This window comes from Chelon labrosus (assembly GCF_963514085.1).
Source record: "Chelon labrosus genome assembly, chromosome: 18".
In the NCBI taxonomy this organism is placed as follows: Eukaryota; Metazoa; Chordata; class Actinopteri; order Mugiliformes; family Mugilidae; genus Chelon; species Chelon labrosus.
This window is the reverse complement of record NC_140351.1, coordinates 15445618-15463599: the sequence shown is the minus strand read 5'-3', so window position 1 is coordinate 15463599 and position 17982 is coordinate 15445618. Positions and strand designations below refer to the sequence as shown.

Here is a 17982-nt window from a genome sequence, read left to right as displayed (position 1 = left end):
CTGCTTTGGAACTGTGGCCTGCCTTGTGGAACACAAAAGGCCCGTCAGACACGCTTCAGTGGCTTGGACTTGTGAATATTTGCCCGACCAGTGGAATGCCCCGCTTTCTCCTCACACTACCCCCCCCCCCCTCTACAAAATAAACCCCACTCCTGAACATCATATTTGCTGCACTTTCAGCTCTTTTCGCCGTGCTCTGACTCACCTGGGGGCGATAGGAAGACACACACGTACATGTATACACAGACTCCGCACACAAAGCGTGTTAGGAGCCGTTCAGTAGCAGTCAGAAAGCAGGTTCTCTCTCGTTGCACTTTCCCCTCTTTTGCTGCTTTTGCTCAAGTTCAGTCATTACAATGAAGCAGTCACAGTTTCACCGAAGTTTTCTCTCGTCAGGCTCTCGTTTCGGTCGGTTTATGCCGATGAAACAGATGACTGGCACCTATGATCAGTCATCCCGGTAGGAGACTGCAAATATGCATGTGCAGGCAAACATGCATTGCGCGTATTCCGGCAATTACCGCAGAAGGAAAGAAAAACAGAAATGAAAGCATCCACTTTATCAAACAAACGCAGCAGAGGTTTGAGATATCCGCGCAAGTAGGACAAAAACGTCTTTGGTTGTGGATGACGGCTACACATGTATTCATGTGGGAGTGATTAGAGGACAAGCTCTTGTTTAATTCTGTTTTGATTGGTAGGGGAGTAATTGCATTGTGTTTTTTTTTTTTTTCCTCCCTTTTTTTTTTTTTTTTTTTTCGGTAAGCCAGCAATTGCTTACAGATGTTGTTGTCGGGTCAGAATGGATGACAGACTTTGGTTTTTCAGGGGGTTGGGAAAAAAACAAACAAAGCGCGCAGTGTTTGTCTGAAGTTTACCCCTCAACCACTTCCCCCTTGCCTTCCTTCCTTGGGGAGTTGCTAAAAAATCAGCCCGCCACCCCTCCCTCCTCCTCTCTCCTCCTTCGTCTACTTTCAGCAGCTCCTCACTTTATTTTTTTTTTTGCATTACAGCTGACTTTACCGCCTTTGTATGCACGCATGTTTAGAGTGGAGGACAATTAAACTGTACGGTTAGGTAATTATCTGGTCTTCATTGTAAAGAAAACTGTTGGTCAGACTAAATATTTCCAGCAATTACGCATGAATTACGGCGCCTAAGTAAAGGCTTTGTATCGGACTAAATGAAGCTGTCCCGTACTTTGTGTATATGAGTGGTTGTGGTGATGCCGTCTCCATAATCAGAGACCTCCATGACCTAGATAGAGCTGAGCTTGTAGACGGCCTCTGAGGTGCTGAACTGAGCGGCATGTCTGCTAGAATGTTGGCTGAACCCCTTCTAAACCCACAGACAGTATTAACTTGAACCACCTTTATTCTTTGAAAGAAAAATTGCCCGGCACCATGATATTCCCAAAAGGGCCTTCAAACAACCCTTGTTTTTTCAGGACTGTGAATGTTTCTCTCTCTGTGGTATCCCCTTAAGGTTTCTCCTTTCTCTCTGGAAAGACTGCTAGAGTAGGATTATCCACAAGCTGCCTTTACTTCTATTCTGAGATACTGTATAATAGTCAGGATGTCCTGCCTCACTCTGTTTATAGAGTTATTTTTTTTAACAAGAAGTCAGAAGTTTAGTGTGACATAGTTGGAAATAATGTGAGCTAAATTTTGGTTTGGGATATTTAACCGCAGTTGGACGGGGAGGAGATCGGCCCAGCAGATCAGAGCCCAGCAGGTTTGAGTTAAAATAAATCAGAGTGAGCCGGCGGATTGACCCGTGGGCCGCTCTGGGCATCATGAAGAGGGAGGATTGGATCTGAAGTTTTGCTCAGCGCTGCAGTCTTCAAGCACGCTATTAATAAAGTGTTTAACTTACAGCGCGTTCCGCAAGAGATGCGTAAATGAGCACAGGGAAAGCGGAGAAAAACACTCGCAATTATTTGATTTGTCCACCTTTGTCTTCTTCTTGCCAGTTGTCCCGTCTCCATGAGGTCTTGAGGAATGAACAATCGCCATGGAAACCCAGTCCCAGGCCAGTTCAGCAGCTGAGAAGAAGAAGAGGGTGGAGACCATTGTGGCTACCAAGGGCTCGTCGGCACGCAGTGACATCAGTGAGAAGGCAGTGGCCTCCAGCACCACCTCAAACGGTACATGTCCCATCTAACTGCTCATGAATCATGTCAATGCTACTCTGATCTGTTGGAGTCCACCTACTATAGGGTTGGAGAAATTGGCCTGAGTCAACTCACTTGTTGATTAATTAATTAATCCGGTGCCAAATCCAGTCTGTTGAGTCACTGGATTGGTTTATTAAACCTAATTCCAATGTATCAATGAAGTTTTATCATTTTGAAGATTTGTTGGTAAGCTTCAGATGGAGGTGTGGATACAGTATGGCCATGTTCAAGTTCAAGTCTCACGGGTGATTGTGTCGCACATAGTCAGCTTTGAGTATGTGTGTTCACACTTGGCATAAAAATGCGTCTCCACATGCGTTTCTAGCTGCAACTGGAGTTCTGATCACAGTTTTACAGTGTGTGTGCAAATAAACAGCAACATTATTGGGTTGCAGTAGAATATTGCTGTCTCTAACGGATTGCTACTTACCGCTGTTTCAGAACCATGAACAGTGCTGTTTGTTGTGTGTGCGTCCGGGCGCGGGGATATGAATTAATTTCTGGAACAAGCTCTAAAGTTTTTCTTACTCACTGAAAACACACACATTAAGTTATTATCTATTCATTTATCTGACGTTAGTTATTTTAGAAACCTGCACAAGGCTCGGACTATGATTCAGACTCTGTAAACGTCCATAAACACTGCTGCACTGTTTGCTGCATTGAAAGAAAAATCTCCAGCAACTACATGTGGCTACTTTGCATTCATCAACTTGAACACGTCACCAATTAACCGCATGCCAGTTTGTTTTATTGTTTATGATGGTTTTACGCCTACTCGCCTCTACTCGTGTTCTATAATTTAATTTGTTAATTCTTGTTTAGATTAATAAGATTAGTTTCGATTTAGATCTTGTTTAATGTTCTTTTACAACTACAAGGACCAAATTTTTCAAATCCCCTCATTACTGATGAACAGACAATTCTTGATCTGAATGATTGAGGCAAAACTCCACTTGGACAAGAGGACGTCAGTTGAGTTAGGATCTGTTCAGAACTTGCATTAACATCCGTCTTGGGGAGATCCGATCACAAGGGACCGGCTTAAAGTACAGGTGTGAACACACTCAGGACCCATTGGCGACACATTTGAGAGATCCAAACTCCAAACTCAGAGTGCAGATCTGGCTGGAGACGCGTGTGGAGGCGCATTTTAACGCCATTTGCTATCAGATTGCCCAGGTCGGATGTTAATGCAAGGTCTGAACGGGGCTTAAGAGGTGTGTCATTGTGGCCAGGACGCATGTGTGTTCACACTGCTTGAAGAATTTGGTCACAAGTGGCCTCGACCACGTCCAAATGTGATCTGAGTGATCCAATCTGAAATGTGTCCTAAATGCATCTTGAGTGCGTTCACACCTGTGCATCAAGCAGGCCAGTTGGAATCAGATCACTCAAGACACATGTTAACACAAGGTGTTAGCAGGGCCTAGGTCACCAGCCTAAACCCATTCGAGCACCTGTACTTGTGTTCTCATTATTTAATGAGCAAGTCAAAAAACTCACAAAAACAGGATTAATAGAGTTGGACGCGCACAGATTCTCACACATGGCCATTTCTATTTCCTCTATTCTCATGGTTCACAGCGAGTCAGACACTGTGCTTTCTGGTAGCCACTCTGGCATGTTTACATAGCAATGTCTTCAACACTTGCTATTAAAAGCGACGCAGAGCCTGCAGTTCATTAAGCTTGTCGTCATTCAGCCTTTCATTCTCAATTCGGAGGCTCGAATGAGAAATATTAGATGGCGATTTTTTATTTTTTTTCTGGAAAGCCTTGCTGCATCGAGCTAAAGTCATAACAAAACCACATTTGAGATCACCACGGTCTAAGCTGCAGCTGTGCTCATTAGCAGTCGGAGGATTTGGAAGGTTTTTGGGTACGGAGGCTTAGCTCTCTCTCAGAGCTGGAAGCCGGTGTCATGATTGAGCCTCTTCCGACGCCGCCTCCTTGACTCTGCTGATGTCAAACGCGATCATCGCAAGTGTGAACGAGAAGCAAACAGTCCAGGAACGGGTAAATAAGTTGCGGCGAATCGTACTCCATATGGGAGTTATCACAGGAAGTGGGTAAGGTAATGCATCCTGGAGCATCTTGGGTACACTCTCACTCTTACTCATTCCCAGATGGCCAGCACAGTTTTATTCATTAAAGAGGGAGCAAGGAAGAAAAAGTTTGTTGTGGAAAAAGCATGGTTGTAATTTGGCTCAGTGATTGTGGATTTTTCTTAATAATGTGTTGCTAATTACGCTCCGAGCAGCACAAGGTTGGCTGGGGAGTCGTCTGCGCCGACTGAGCCACGTCATGTAGGCATGCCACGGCTTATAGCAATGCTGCACTCCCTAAAATACAGTAGTCTCATAATTCACTTGGCGAAGGGAGGGATGATACTTATCTGCAGAGAAAGGTCCCTTTTAGATCCCAATCTCTCTTTTGGAATCATAAGATAGCTTACACATTCTTTGTGTGGTTATAATTACGGCGCATTCCCAGTTCGCCCCCAGAACTCATAACCTCTTATCAGGTGTAACCCTACACTCGCCTCAACTTTAACCCTCGTAGCCCCTGCCCCGCTGCCTCCATGCAAACAAAAGGTAATTGTGAGCAGCTGTGGAACCCCAGTGACTGGTTCTTCTTAGGAAGGCCCGGCGAAATATTTCCCCCCGTCAAGCAGAGCTGCGGCCCCTGATCTCAGCACAGCGGAAACCCCGTGGAGAGCCCGGCAATGGCGTGCTATGATAAGTTGTGAAAAGTGGAAAATAATTACGAAGGGCAGGTGGAGCGGCGGATGTTTAGCTTGGTCTTTCCAAAGCAATCTCTGCTACCAAGAAGGACGGGCGTTTTTTTTTTTTTTTTTTCTGTGATCGGGAGAAAACTTTGCTGATTTAGATCTTCGCGTGCACTGAAGGGATAACTCTCAACTCTTGTCCCTAAGTTAGTTTGGTACAAGTTGAACAGGCCCAGAGTAATTATTGAGTCGCGGTGCAGCGTTCCCACATGGTCGGCTAAATGGTGGCTTCATCCTGCGTGCCATTCATCTCCGTGCCCCCTCCTCTCGCAGTGACAGCTCAAAAGGGCCGACTGTGCCGCAACAATGCTGTGATTGGTGCTCTTTAGGAGGGGTTTCGAGGGGGTGCTCTCCCCTCCAATCCTCATCATTCGGCAGGCAGGTGGACCACAAAGTCCTCTGATTCTTTTGTTGGGTCCTGCGATTAAAAAAAAAAAAAAAAGAAAAAAAAAAAAGATGTCCATGCTCCTTGGCTGAATAAATCCTGTCGTCATGGGATAATTTGCTAATAAAAAAAAAAAAGTAAGAATGAAAAGCAGGGTAGGAGCTAAAAGAGTGTTTATTTGCACAGGGGAAGGGTTAAAGTTTCTAGCTGATTTGGAGAAACACAGAGAGTTAGTGCCAATGAGGACGGGAATTGAAAAATGTGGAGGAGAAAAGCTGGACGCAGTTCAGAAAATTGTGAGGGAATGCCGTTTTATCAACAGAGCCTCTGTAAAACATGCTATGGAGTGGGTGAGCCAGGGCCTTTTAATGGTCATGCTTAAAAGCGCAGGAGGTAGGGTCTCAGAGGCAAACAAGTTAAGCCTTAAAGGGCAACAAATGTGAGGCGTTCGTGTAGGTTACCAGAGAAATCCCTAAGCAAATGGAGAGCGTGGCTAAAGTGTTTAAAGAAGAAAAAGAGCACTTGACTACACAGAGAAAAATCTTCAGAGGGAGAGAGAGAGAGATACAGAGGGAGGGAGAGCGATAGAGGAAGAGTGAGGGGCCACCTTCTTTTCAGGCAGCCATTTAAATGATCAACAGTAAATAGAGGGGAATGTCATCTGACAGAAATAAAGTTCCCGTTAACAGCGGGGATGGAAAGTAATTTACAGATACGCTGTCCCCGCCATCTTTGTGCCTCCCAGATAAGGTTTCATTTCAGAAACGGATAGGAGACATTTTCACTTACGGGCCCCCATTCTGGGACACCTGTGATAACAGCTTGTGGACCCCTAATTGAAAATGGGTTTCAAAATGGATTTTCACTTTTCTTCCCCTCCATTCCCTCTCTCCCTCCCTCCCTCCCTCCCTCATGACTAACCCCCCTCCCCCCTCCGTCCCCGCCAACACCCCGGCTCCATCCCTTTTTTTTCTATTTTCCTTGGCGTTCCCTTGTCGCTGGCAGAGGGAGGCAATATTGGAAGGACAGGGAGAGAGAAGGGAGGGAGGGAGAGAGAGGGAGGGAGGGAGGGAGGGAGAGAGAAGGAAGGGAGGGAGGGAGGCTTGGGGGAGATGGAGCGTTGGGAGCGGATCATCCCTCAGCCCGTGTCACAGCTATGACAGCCGCATGATCCGTCTTATTAATGAAATCATTGATCACTTGATGGGACTCATAATCAACTGTTTCTCCACTGTGTCCTGCCCCATCTCCTCCTCCTCCTCCCTCCTCATGCCGCCCGCCACCTCTGCTTTCCACTCTTCTGTCCCTGCCTCCCCCCTACAGATGAACAATACAACTAAAGGAAAATTATTAATAAACACAAAAATGAATGCTAATTATTAAACATCAGGAGATACTAAAAAATATCAAGAAATAGACGGTTATTCTAAGAGGGGCGCTAGCTGTTTGTGGATCACAACAGATTAAAGGTGATCTGTGTCATCTGTATTTGTGCTTGTGTGTATTTCATGGGGACCAGAGAGGGAAGCAGGGGCCCCTTCATGTTTCATGGGCTCTGCCTGTGGGGGCTAATGAGAGAGAACTGATGGAGGGATAAGGGACCTCATGGGAGCTCTGTCGGACCCATGGGTCAAACAGCACAATGGAGGAGGCGTTATAGAGCCTGACACACAACCCCGCACAGGAAAACTGGCTTTTAGCGTCAAAAGACCTCTGTATGGTGCATAAAAATACATAGAGATGTATCATGTAAGAAGAATCACACAGAAGGAGATGCAAATTCAACCATAACACAGTGGTTTTCATGTGCGTTGCGAGGTTTGAGAGACGCGTCCTTGAGGTAGCAAATATAGAAGCTACCTGTGGATCGGAGTTTGTAAAATCATCATGTGCACACACAGTGGATGGAGAGCCACAGCCATTTCATGGACCTCTGCACTGAAGGCAATTTCCTGCAGCAGCAGGGGGAGAGACTTTGGCAGAACCACCTCACAGGGGCCCGAGGCGCAGGATTAGCTTAGCCTCGCTGCTATTCAGGGCGGAGGGGAACCTCAGCTGCCCAGCCCACTCCAGCCCTGCCTGGCCTCTCTTGTCTGGCACACTTCCGCCTGCCCAGATCTGCCTGCTGGGGCCCCACTGCTCCGTCACCGCTGGAAGATGCATATGAGCCGCTGCCTCAAGACTTCTGCGCGGGTGCGGAGACGCCGCCAGAATGTAGCTGTAGTGGAATTGCATCTTTGGTCTGTTACAAGTGCTACAGCTGCAGTGAAACTTGCAAAACTAGCCCCTGGAACAAAACTCATTCATTACAACGCTGATCTTGTAGCTGAAGATGTGGGCGTGGTGATATGTGGAAACACACATATGCAATGACATCAGACAGAAAAAAGGAGTTTCTAAATAAACCAATGCCACAGTTGTGTTTAAAGTAATATAATTTATTGCACCAGAAACTGAGTAGATGCACACTGTGAGATCAGATCTGAACCAGGAAGTCAGTGCACAGACTTTTCTTCTTTAACATAAGTTGAAAAATTTACTTTGTGTGCAATTAACTTTGTTAGTGCAATTTTAATGATTACAAATGATGTCTAAATGAGTCAGAATTCATGTTATGCAGACGGCAACCTTAAGTGGACATCTCAGTCATAGCTTTTTAATTCTAATATGTTGTGAGAGTTCACGCTGACCCTCACAATGGCTCCTTAAAGGGACCTGAAGTCATTTTCACTGACACGCTGAGAACCAGAAAGGCCCCGGTGTCAAAGGTCACCGGGGTCAGAGACATGTCTCTGAAGCGATGACCAGCCTCTTGAAGGCAAATCAGCTTTCCCTGCGAGAGAGGATCGGAGTGGAGTGCATCGACCGGCCTTGCTGAATATACTCCTCTGCCGGATGTTGCTCCCTCATACAGAGAGAAAGAGGATCAGAGGCAACCAAAGGCCCCATAAACTCATAAACCAATAAGGTGGGGAAACAGTAGTTGATTATTCTACCATTCTGTCCATTTGTCGGTAGGCATCAGTGGTCTCCCTCCTGCCAGGAGGAACAAAGCAGGAGTGTCCTGACCCTGCCAGGAGGATTTATTGTGGTGTGTTCTTCTCCGCGCCCTCGCTGTTTTGTTCACTCTCCTCCTCCTCGCCACAGTCGGGCTCTCGCTGAATGGGACTTTGAAGAGGAAGTAGCAACTAGTGGCCCTGCCACCAGGGTTAATATTAGAGAATGGTTGTGTATGAAAAAAATAAAAAAAACAACAAATCTTGTGGATCGTGGATGTAATTTTATTTTCACATCTGGACATATCAGTGTCTTCTGCATCTGTGGCACCACGGCTTGAGAATAAATTGCAGATTTTGTTTCTTTTCTTTATAGAAAAGCTAAATGCAGAAAAAGGCAGCAACCTCGTGATCTGCAAAACAATCCCATCTATACTGCCTAAATAGAGGTTGATTTCCAGTTTAAATCATTTCTGTTTTGGGTTTTAAATTCAATTTCTGTCTGAAAGAGACAGTTTCAGGCCATTTCCCGTTCTCCGCTCAAAGCTCACTGGTTTGAATCAAGACATGCTTTCATATTTCAGAGCGCAAAAGGCCCCACACCCCCTAATCTCTCTCCCCTGACCTCTACACCCCCTGGGCCTTGACTCTCACCCTTCTCCCTGCTCCCTCCTCCCCTTTCACCGCCCAACTCTCTCCCTTGCAGTGCGAAAGAGGAGCTAGGATCAAAGGCCATAAACCATGGCAGTGATTTCTGGTGATTGATTAGAAGCAGAGGTTGAGAAGCAGCAACTCTCTCCCCTCCATTCTTCCCACCCTCCGGTGCTGTGCACGTATTCTCCCAAGGCTCTCGTAAATAGCTCAGGCTTTAAGTGTGAAAAGAGTTGCCACGATTGGCAGACAGAGAGCCCAGAAACACATCCATGTCGGCGCGGCTTGGCCAGTTTTCCTGCCTCTTCTTCCTGGATGGCAGGGGGGTGTCAGTTGATAAGAACCATTTGTTGTCTTGCTTGGATCTGGGGAGGGACAGCGTAATCCCCTCGCCCTGGTCTGTTCGCAGAGCTGGAGGAAAAGAGCAGAGGAGAGGAGGAGGAATTGATTTTCAGAGTGAGGGCATGCGGAGAATTGAACTCAGATGTGTAGCAGAGACAGGGTTTGAAAGAAACATTCTACTTGCGGGGAAACAAATGTCTGTAGCTTACAGCAGAGGGTCTGTGCAATTTGAACTTGAGCAAGTCCTTCTAATGTTAATCAATTGCATAGTTGTCTTTCACCATTCTCTCCCCCGCCTCCTCCTCCCCCTGTCCCGAGCACGACTCAGCCCGGAGGCCTCTTGACAAGCGAGCGGTCCCGTAAAGGCATTTTAATAGGCCGTGGCCATTCAGTGGCATTGAGATTAATGCTTCAACAAAATCTCCCACATGCATGCTTTTGCACGGAGACGCAAAATTCACCTCTTTCAGCCTCTGCCCCGCTGCCTGATCTCACCTGGAGCTGTGAGTCTAATGATGTTCGGAGTGTAGGCCTCGCAGCGACAGCTCCAGTCCAGGGGAGATGTGTCTCATGTCAGACTTTGCGCCAGACAGACTCCAATAAGGAAAAAGGGGGCTGGCGGTGGGGTGGGGTGGGTGTTCTTCATCGCAGCTGGAGCCAAGCCAAAACTTAAAGTGCAATTCTCCGAAGGTTTTGTTTTTTCCTCTGTGGTATTTACAAAGTGATTGAGCACATTTTTGGGTGTCGTGGAGTATCTCATTACACTCTTAAAAGCTTCTTATCCATCCACATGCTCTAAGAAATGTACACACGTGTTGCAGACAGTAGATACGCAGCCATGCATGCAGACGCTCTCATTTTCTCCCTCTTCCCTCAGCGGCACCGAACTCCACACACGCACTCGCTGCAGCTCGGAGGATGGGCCGTCATTATTAACTGTTTGGCGACCTCATGACTTCATCGTCGGTGCTGTCAGAGGCGGCCCACATTATGTCTCCGCTCGGCTCAATGGGCTCTTTGTTCTGGCTTGGCTCTGGAGCAGCTCAGCATGGGGCTGCGTGAGTCCAACAGTCCCACTGCGGCTCAAAGGGAGGGAGACGGATGGATGTAAGGAGGTAGCGGATAGAGAGAGAGAGGGAGGGAATGTGTGAGGAAGGGATGAGGGGAGATTGAGGAGATTTGGGGAAGACATGGGAACCTGGAGAAGGCCTAGGTGAGGGGTGTGAACAGGAAGACAGGGTGGAGTTAAAAGATATTAGCGGGAAGAAAGTGAGAGTAACATACAGGAGGTTGGATGAAGAAATGTAAAATAGTGAGAAGGGAATCCAACAGGTGAATTGTAAAGTAGCTTTAGCCATCCAGATCCATATATATATTTTTTTAATAAGCACTCACTGCTTTCCTTCCACGCTTCAGATTCATTCCAGAAAGAGCACCAGATTCAGAAGGCAACATATCGGTTGAGCCGCAGCAGCCGTCCTTGTGCCGAACGCGGGATTAATGGAAAAGTAACTCAGAGATTAGGGAAAGAGGTGAGAGGGGAGCGGGAGAGGCGGATTCCTCCGGTGGGAGTGACAGGAGAGGTCATACATGATGGGAGCTTATTACTGAGAGGGGAGAGCAGCAGGAGGGGGGCATGGGGGTAGTGAAAAGGTAAAGAAGTGCTAGTCTGAATTATTTGTGGTCAAATTTGGGGCCAGAGAGGTTTACCTCAAACGTATTCTTTTCCGTTATATATGCATTTGACCTTTACCTCCAACTGTAGAGGCCTCTTTTTTAAGAAATATATTTGCTCAGCTTAATTTCATACCTAACAAACCTGTAACCTCAATTTATTCATGAATCCTTGACCTGTCAAATAAGTATCCCATCATGACATGCTTACTCTGTGACACTTAATGCCGTTTCATCTAACCTGTGACACAAGAAGACAATTGTCCCTGCCTCTAGTCCAATATATTGCCCATTCTTGCAGCTTTCCCCCTTTCCATGGCATTACAGAGGCATTTATCTAATCACACATGCCTTTTCATTTCCTCGTTCACCCCCAGCCTCAAGCCCCTTCCCAGCAGACAGTGGTTAAGTCTGTTTGGCCAACATGGCAGAGCCCGTAATCTGCGGAGCTTATCCCCGCCCGCTTGCAGACACCGTAATGAAGCGGTCCACGTCTCACCTGTGTTTCGAGGGGGAGAGGGGTGGGCTACACCCCCCGTTTATTAAGCGCGCACACCCGCTGAGATCACACTCTGGGGGCGGGTGAGGGTCAGGCCTAACATTTTGCAGCCCGGCTGTCACTCACGATGATTGTAGGGTCTTAAAAATGGTGATTGATAAGTTTATAAAGGATCCTTTGTGAGGTAATGTGGCACCTTCAAGATCTTGGCTGTGGAAAATGAACTAATGTTATTTTAGGTAATTAATGCGTGATGCTGTAAAGGTATTAAAATAAAAGTTGATGCAATTAGCGCTGGAGGTGACTTAATGTGAGCTCAGAACAGCCCCCTCATTGTGGGAACAGAGTGAAGTAGTCACTGGAGTTGTGTTATTTTTATGACATTTGGCTTGTAGTTTGGAATTCTGATTGTCATGCTCTCTGGTAAAAAAAAAAAAAAAAAAAAAAAAAGCCTCATGTCCAAATGTGACGGGTTAGAAACTGTAAGCATTACCAGCTGCAGCATCAAAGCTCCAGGCATGCTGTTCATTTAACCCAGATCTGTCACACCCGTGTGTAGCCTCTGATTCAACCTGTAATGTAGACATTCAGCAGAATGCATTAGACTGAGACTAATGTAGATTTATAGAGGTGAATTAACTCCCAACACCACCCTACCTGTGGTATGTCAAAGATCACAGACTATATTTTAATATATTTGGCTGAGCTGCTGCTGGAAATGAATACAAACGCGCTGTTTTCCCGCTGTTTAGGCGCCCATTTATGGACTGGAACTCCACTGAAAATGACCAACAAATCTTTTCCTAGATCTTGTTTTCCCGCTTAAATACCGTTTTCTAATTTGTGTGGACGTATTTTGAATGACATTCAAACATGAGTATGAAAACGTTTCATCTCTGTTTATTGAGCGGCCGAGCAGGTGTGAGAACCGATCAGCAGCAAGAGAGCAGGCGGCGAATTAGACAGACAGATCTGAACATCCGCAGGCTTAATCACCATGGAAGAGAGAGCAAGAGAGAGAGCTAGAGCGTCCACTCCGGACTTAGACGTTCACCAGTCATTGATAAAGTGCTTAGCAGCAGGAAAATTAATGAATCCGGCCTGACTGGTAGAGGGAGGTTTTGGGGTGGAAGGGGAGGGGAGAGGAGGAGGGGGATGCGCGGGGGGGTAATCCTGTTCCAGCTAAATGGCTGATCCCTCTCATTCCTGAGATATCAAATGTCAAAAGTTAAATTAGCCTGCTAGCCTCAGATACGAGTTAACATGCTTTTAAACGGGGCGCGGGGCGGTGATTCCTGCCTCCCCTGGGATGCTGGGCAGGTGCCTTTGAAGTGTCTAATTATCCAACTCCTACTAAGTGCTGGCAAACTATCTTAACGGAGGCCTGTGTCTTAGTGCAGAGTACAAAAAAATGCGCCTAAATGCACATATTTCTCAATATGTTAATTTTTACGCAAAGAAAAATACACCCACAGATCATACTTTACGTAAGAAAATATTCCAATCTCAAATTGAGCGTGGAGTTGGATTTCTAACTATTCAAAGTTGGGTGAAAGAGCTCTATGATATCATTCTGTACTGAAAGGTGGGAAACATCCACAGTGGCATTTCGGATCATACTTGATGTGCTTGAAATTACTGTGTTATTTTTTCTATTTTATCCAAACTGTTGGCTCTGTGTTTCTTTGCTTTGGCTGCGTATCCATTTCTCTTGGCGAGCCGTTCCTAATCTGAGTGCCACAGACTTGGTCCGGATCGCTCTGGTGTCAGAAGTGGGATTCCAGTGCTGGGGCCCAGTGGAAAGCTGGCCCGCTCCGGTCTGGTGGGCAGCGAGCCCAGATTCACCCTAGAAGACCCTCTGTCCCACACGGACATTAGCCTGCCCTAGTCTGCCCTGGAACACAATCATTTCACATTGTTAGAGAGGACATTATAAATGACTAACAGGTTATGGCTGATGATAGCCGGCCTGTGACTATCTGAAGCAATGCTAATACATTCTATAAGCCAATCAGAGCACTAAATGGCATCCTTTGCTTTGAAGCCTTGATCAAATGCATCTCTTGGTGTTTGATTCCTCAAAGAATGCGGGCCAAGGTGCCCTTTGAGTGAAAAACCTTAAAAGCTGTAACTATCCATGGTCAAAAACGCATCAGTGTGCATTTTAGTCAGGGCTTTCAGCTCTCTCACTGCAATGCTCATTGCTCCCTCACAATGTGGCCCTGATGAAACGGTAGTGGGGTTTCGGGCTGCTCTATGGTGGGCCTGCGCCCCTAATGGGTGAATAAGGGGTAGCTAGGGGCAGGCGGAGGCTTGGCACGACACAACCCTGCTGTGAGGCTGATTTGAGGTGAGCGCAGGGAAGGAGTAAGGAGCCAAGCTGGCTTTGATTTGCCCCTCCCCAGCCCCGGGGCCTGGAGGCTGGGACTGCGAGATGCTGAGCTCTGGGTGCGTCCCAGCAGACCCCCGGCGGCAGAGAGAACAGTCAGGGACTGCGGGTTGTTTAGCAGGGGGTTGGGGGCGTAGGCTGCCGAGAGCCAAATTGAGACGTGGGAGTCGTCAAATTTGCCGAGATGAATATTGAGGAGGGCATTTGCGGCCGCTGTGTGGGAAATCAGCATCTGACAATAGACTGCTAACCAGGAGAGGGAACATCCTGACCCCTCTCTGCAATTCATCCAAACATCAATCACACACTGATGGATAAATAATGTACCACCAAGGATTCACTCTGCGGAGACAGAACATGAGCGGGAAGTTGAGTGAACTTTATATTTGCAGAACTTCTCCAGGGAACCGACAGACATTTTGACTGGGGAATGTTAACCATCCTGCCCACAGTTATCAGAGTAACGACCTCATTCTGCCTTCTGACATTAAGGTTTATTTGTCAGGAAGTTGCTCGAAAGTCACCCCCTTTTCGGGCAGACACAAGAAGCTTCATGGAGACTCCGAGTAACCTTCACATAATGCGTATCTGAACTCTGTTGTGGTGGAAGGCACCGAGCTCCTTGTGGCACCGAGCCTATCAGCCAAGACGTTGATCGGAAAAATACCTCACACAATTGCAGTAATCCCCTACGCTCTTGTTGTTGGGTTTGGTAGAGTTTGAGCGGCCTCTCTCTCTCTCCCTCGTATTTCAGCCTGCACTAATCGTGAATGATTCCCTCTGTCTTTAGCGCCAATGCCAGGGCCGGTGAATCAGGTACATAAGCCTAAGCCGCTTGGAGAGGTGCTCTTATTAAACTCTAGCCAGCTGCTGGAATTTTTCTTCCCCCTCTCATTGTTAATTGGGGAGTCTTGAGTCTTTCCCGGGAGTTGATTTGCAAGAGAAAGAAAAAAGGAGCAAGAGATTATTGCACAGGAGGAGAGGAGCTTTGAAGAAGTGTTTTGTGATTTCGCTGTATATCCTTCACTCCTCTCCTCCTTGTTCACTCTCCATGTGCTCCCCAGCCAAAACCTGTTTGTGCCACTGACAACAGTTCTTTGAGAAGTTAGAAGGTGGAATACGGCATACCATGTCTGGCTTTGGCTCAGAGGTACAACAACACCTCCTCTGATTTTGAGGCTTTTAGAAAAGGCGGCAACTGTGGGGATGAGTGTGCAGTGGCCCTTTGTGCACCCCCTGAAACATGCGTGTCCCAGCTTCGGGACCCGAGTTCAGGCTGGAAGGCAAATCAGATGCTTGAGAGTCAAAGGCAGATTGGCATGTGGAGGAACAGCAATCCTTGTTCTTAACCTCTGCCTCTGGAAAATGCCTTCAGAAACAACAAGCCAAGGGTTTTGTTTCACTTTCTGTTTCTTTGAATTGGCTGGGCATCCTTAACTTTAGCCCCCCTCCCCTTGTCCCAGAGCCCAGCTCTCAGAGGCATTGGCCCCACTCCATATCTCATTATCTCTTTCAAAATTTCGTTTTGTCATTGCATCCACACTCGCTTTTGTACGATCATATTAAAGGCCATGCATAGGGTTTTCTCGGAAGGTATTTGAACCAGGATCCTACAATGGAGAGCCCAGACAAGGGGGAAAAAAGAGAAACCTGGGTTTTAGGATTTAATGAGTGGCTTGCTGGGGGTGAGAGGAGGATAGAAACCAAGTGAGTGAGAGCAATAGAGGGTGCATTTGTAGAGGGTCAAAGAGAGAGAGTGAGGGGAGAAAGAGTAGTAAGGGAGGAAGAATGCAGGAATGGAGCACCAGGTACCATTATAGTGGCAGAGAAAGCTCCTGAAATACTAGAGCTGGGGCGTGTGCTCTGATCAGGACGGCAGTGAGCACAATTACCTTCTTTTCAAATCCTTCAGTGACACTGCGGGAGGAAGGAGGACTTTGAAACTTGAAAGGCAGGAGCTCGCTTTCAACCTCAAACGCGAGCAGGAAAGGGCTCTGAAATTTGTTCAGTGCTCCCCATCCACCATTAGCTTGTTTCTTCCTCTCGCCTCCAGGCATTTAAGCGCTTTTTGAAAAGATGTTAAGAAATTCAATCACCATAGAGAGAGAGAGCGGGATGGTTCTTTTTTTTTTTTCTGTTTTTTTGAGAGGCATGCTTTCCTCTGGTCCACAGAGGACTGGCCTGCTGCTTTTGTGTTGGGCTGAATAGACCTGCAAACTGGTAGAGGACTGGATGCGGCAACCATGGGAAAAGAGAGGGAAATAAAAGAGGAATGAAAAATGAGGGAGGGGAAAGGGGAAAGGGCCTGTTGGGTGGATGGTCAGAGTTAGAGAAGTGTTGCAGGGTTGAACTTTTCAAAGTTGCATGTGTTTACCTCGGCTCTGTCTTCATTAGACCGTTTTTTGACAGATACTCAACATGTTAGAAGGGAAACAAAAAGTTTCCACCGGCAGGTAGAAGCAGCACAGAAGGAAAACCTTACCTGAAGCTAGCGCTCTTCTACCGAGGAGTCGAGGAGTCAATTGACCATTGTGCTGCTGAGTGTTTGTTTAACCATTTAAGGTCCTATGAGCTGAAGTAATGAAGCCCCTCAAGGTGGTATATGGCAGAATGATGAACCCCCCCTCCGGGCTTGCCAGGGTGACTGGAGGGGGATGGTGGGATTGTGACAGTGCTGTGATTGAACTATTAGTCGCTTGACCTCTCTGGGAGCAGAGGGACATATCTGAATAGTAGTAGGGGTCACCGAGAAAGAAAAACGTAAGCAAGAACAAGAAAGAAGTTGAGACGGAGTGAACAAGTTAAAACAGTGAACACACACTAATATAGACTGTCTAGTATATATTTTTTAAAGTGCACAGCTGAGACCTTTGTGTATTTTTTTCTTGAGTTTAATCTACACTGTCTAAGGCCCCAGTGATTTTTCTGTTTAAAAAATATTAAATAATTATATGAAAATAAGAAAAAGAGCTCATCAATATGTAGACAGTTTTTACTTTCCCAGATGTAATGCTAGATTTTCTGGATGTGAAAAGTTGAAAGTACACAGTGGGGGCCTGTGCTACACACAGCTACATGCTCTGTTCCTAGCAGCTCTTGCTCTCTGCATAGTTTACAGTCTCCACTGCCTCAGTGCACGTCAGTAGATGAACCCAATCCGAAATCCCTTTATGTTAATATTGCGCTTTGCAAGCGCAAACCTATTAATCCAGCTTTAACCATATAAGTTGCATTATTCCCTTAATAAGATCACTGACTGTGCAGTATAGGATTAAATACTTATATCATAACTGACACTGTCATTTCCTGAGGATGAGAGCGACTTGCCTCTCTGGCTGTCAGTTCCGCGTTAAGAATCCTTGAATCTGCTGCCAGTGCTGCGCGAGGGCACGGCTGGCCCAAATGCAGGTAATGGATGTGGGAGAGTGATGGGAATAAAAGCGGGGCCCTTGGGTTGCTCCTCCTGCTCTCTCCTCGCCTCTCTCCACCTCATTCTCTCTTTCTGTTCCTCTCTCTTAACCTCCTCCTTTCTGATCGCTTCCCTTCTTCTGTGAAGTGGTGCAGCACTATGGCGGCCCTCTTCAGCGCTTAAGGTAGTGCTCTTTAATCTGGCCCCTCTCCTCTGTTTCTAATTGGCAGTTGGATGCTGTTGGGTTGCAGTGCATGGTGGGGGAGTCGCTCACACCGCCAGGCTGCTAATACTACACAACCTTTGGCGCCAGCACAGCGGCATCTTGCCAGGTTCTCTGTGAGCGACATTAATGCAAGAAAGAACACTGGGGTGTACTGATGACCAGCACCCTCAGTGGTGAAATCATAATTACATATAACCAGGGCGGAACATGGAAACCAGGCACAGCAAGCTGGACTGGATTGCACAGATCATTTTTTCCAGAGTGTACAAAGTACCAAATATTTTTACTCATCTTGATTAGTGTGTTTTAATACTTTTTTTTATATCACTATAACTTGCAGTGAAATCAGTACCAGTGATGATGTTCAGACATTTACAACTTCTCTAAAAATGGATTCAGTATGGTGGCGGAAAATGACATATTTTCAATTTCTTGAAAATTGAAA

General features: G+C 46.6%; 1 protein-coding gene across 1 annotated transcript in view; it reads left to right on the top strand.

Annotated features, from left to right (window-relative positions):
• Positions 1–17982, top strand: part of gli3 (GLI family zinc finger 3) — a 90975-nt gene that overhangs the window by 15026 nt on the left and 57967 nt on the right. The window contains 1 exon segment of the mRNA XM_084565994.1: positions 1973–2146. Within this exon segment, the coding sequence (XP_084422120.1) occupies positions 2014–2146 (133 nt within the window). The 5' untranslated portion in view covers positions 1973–2013.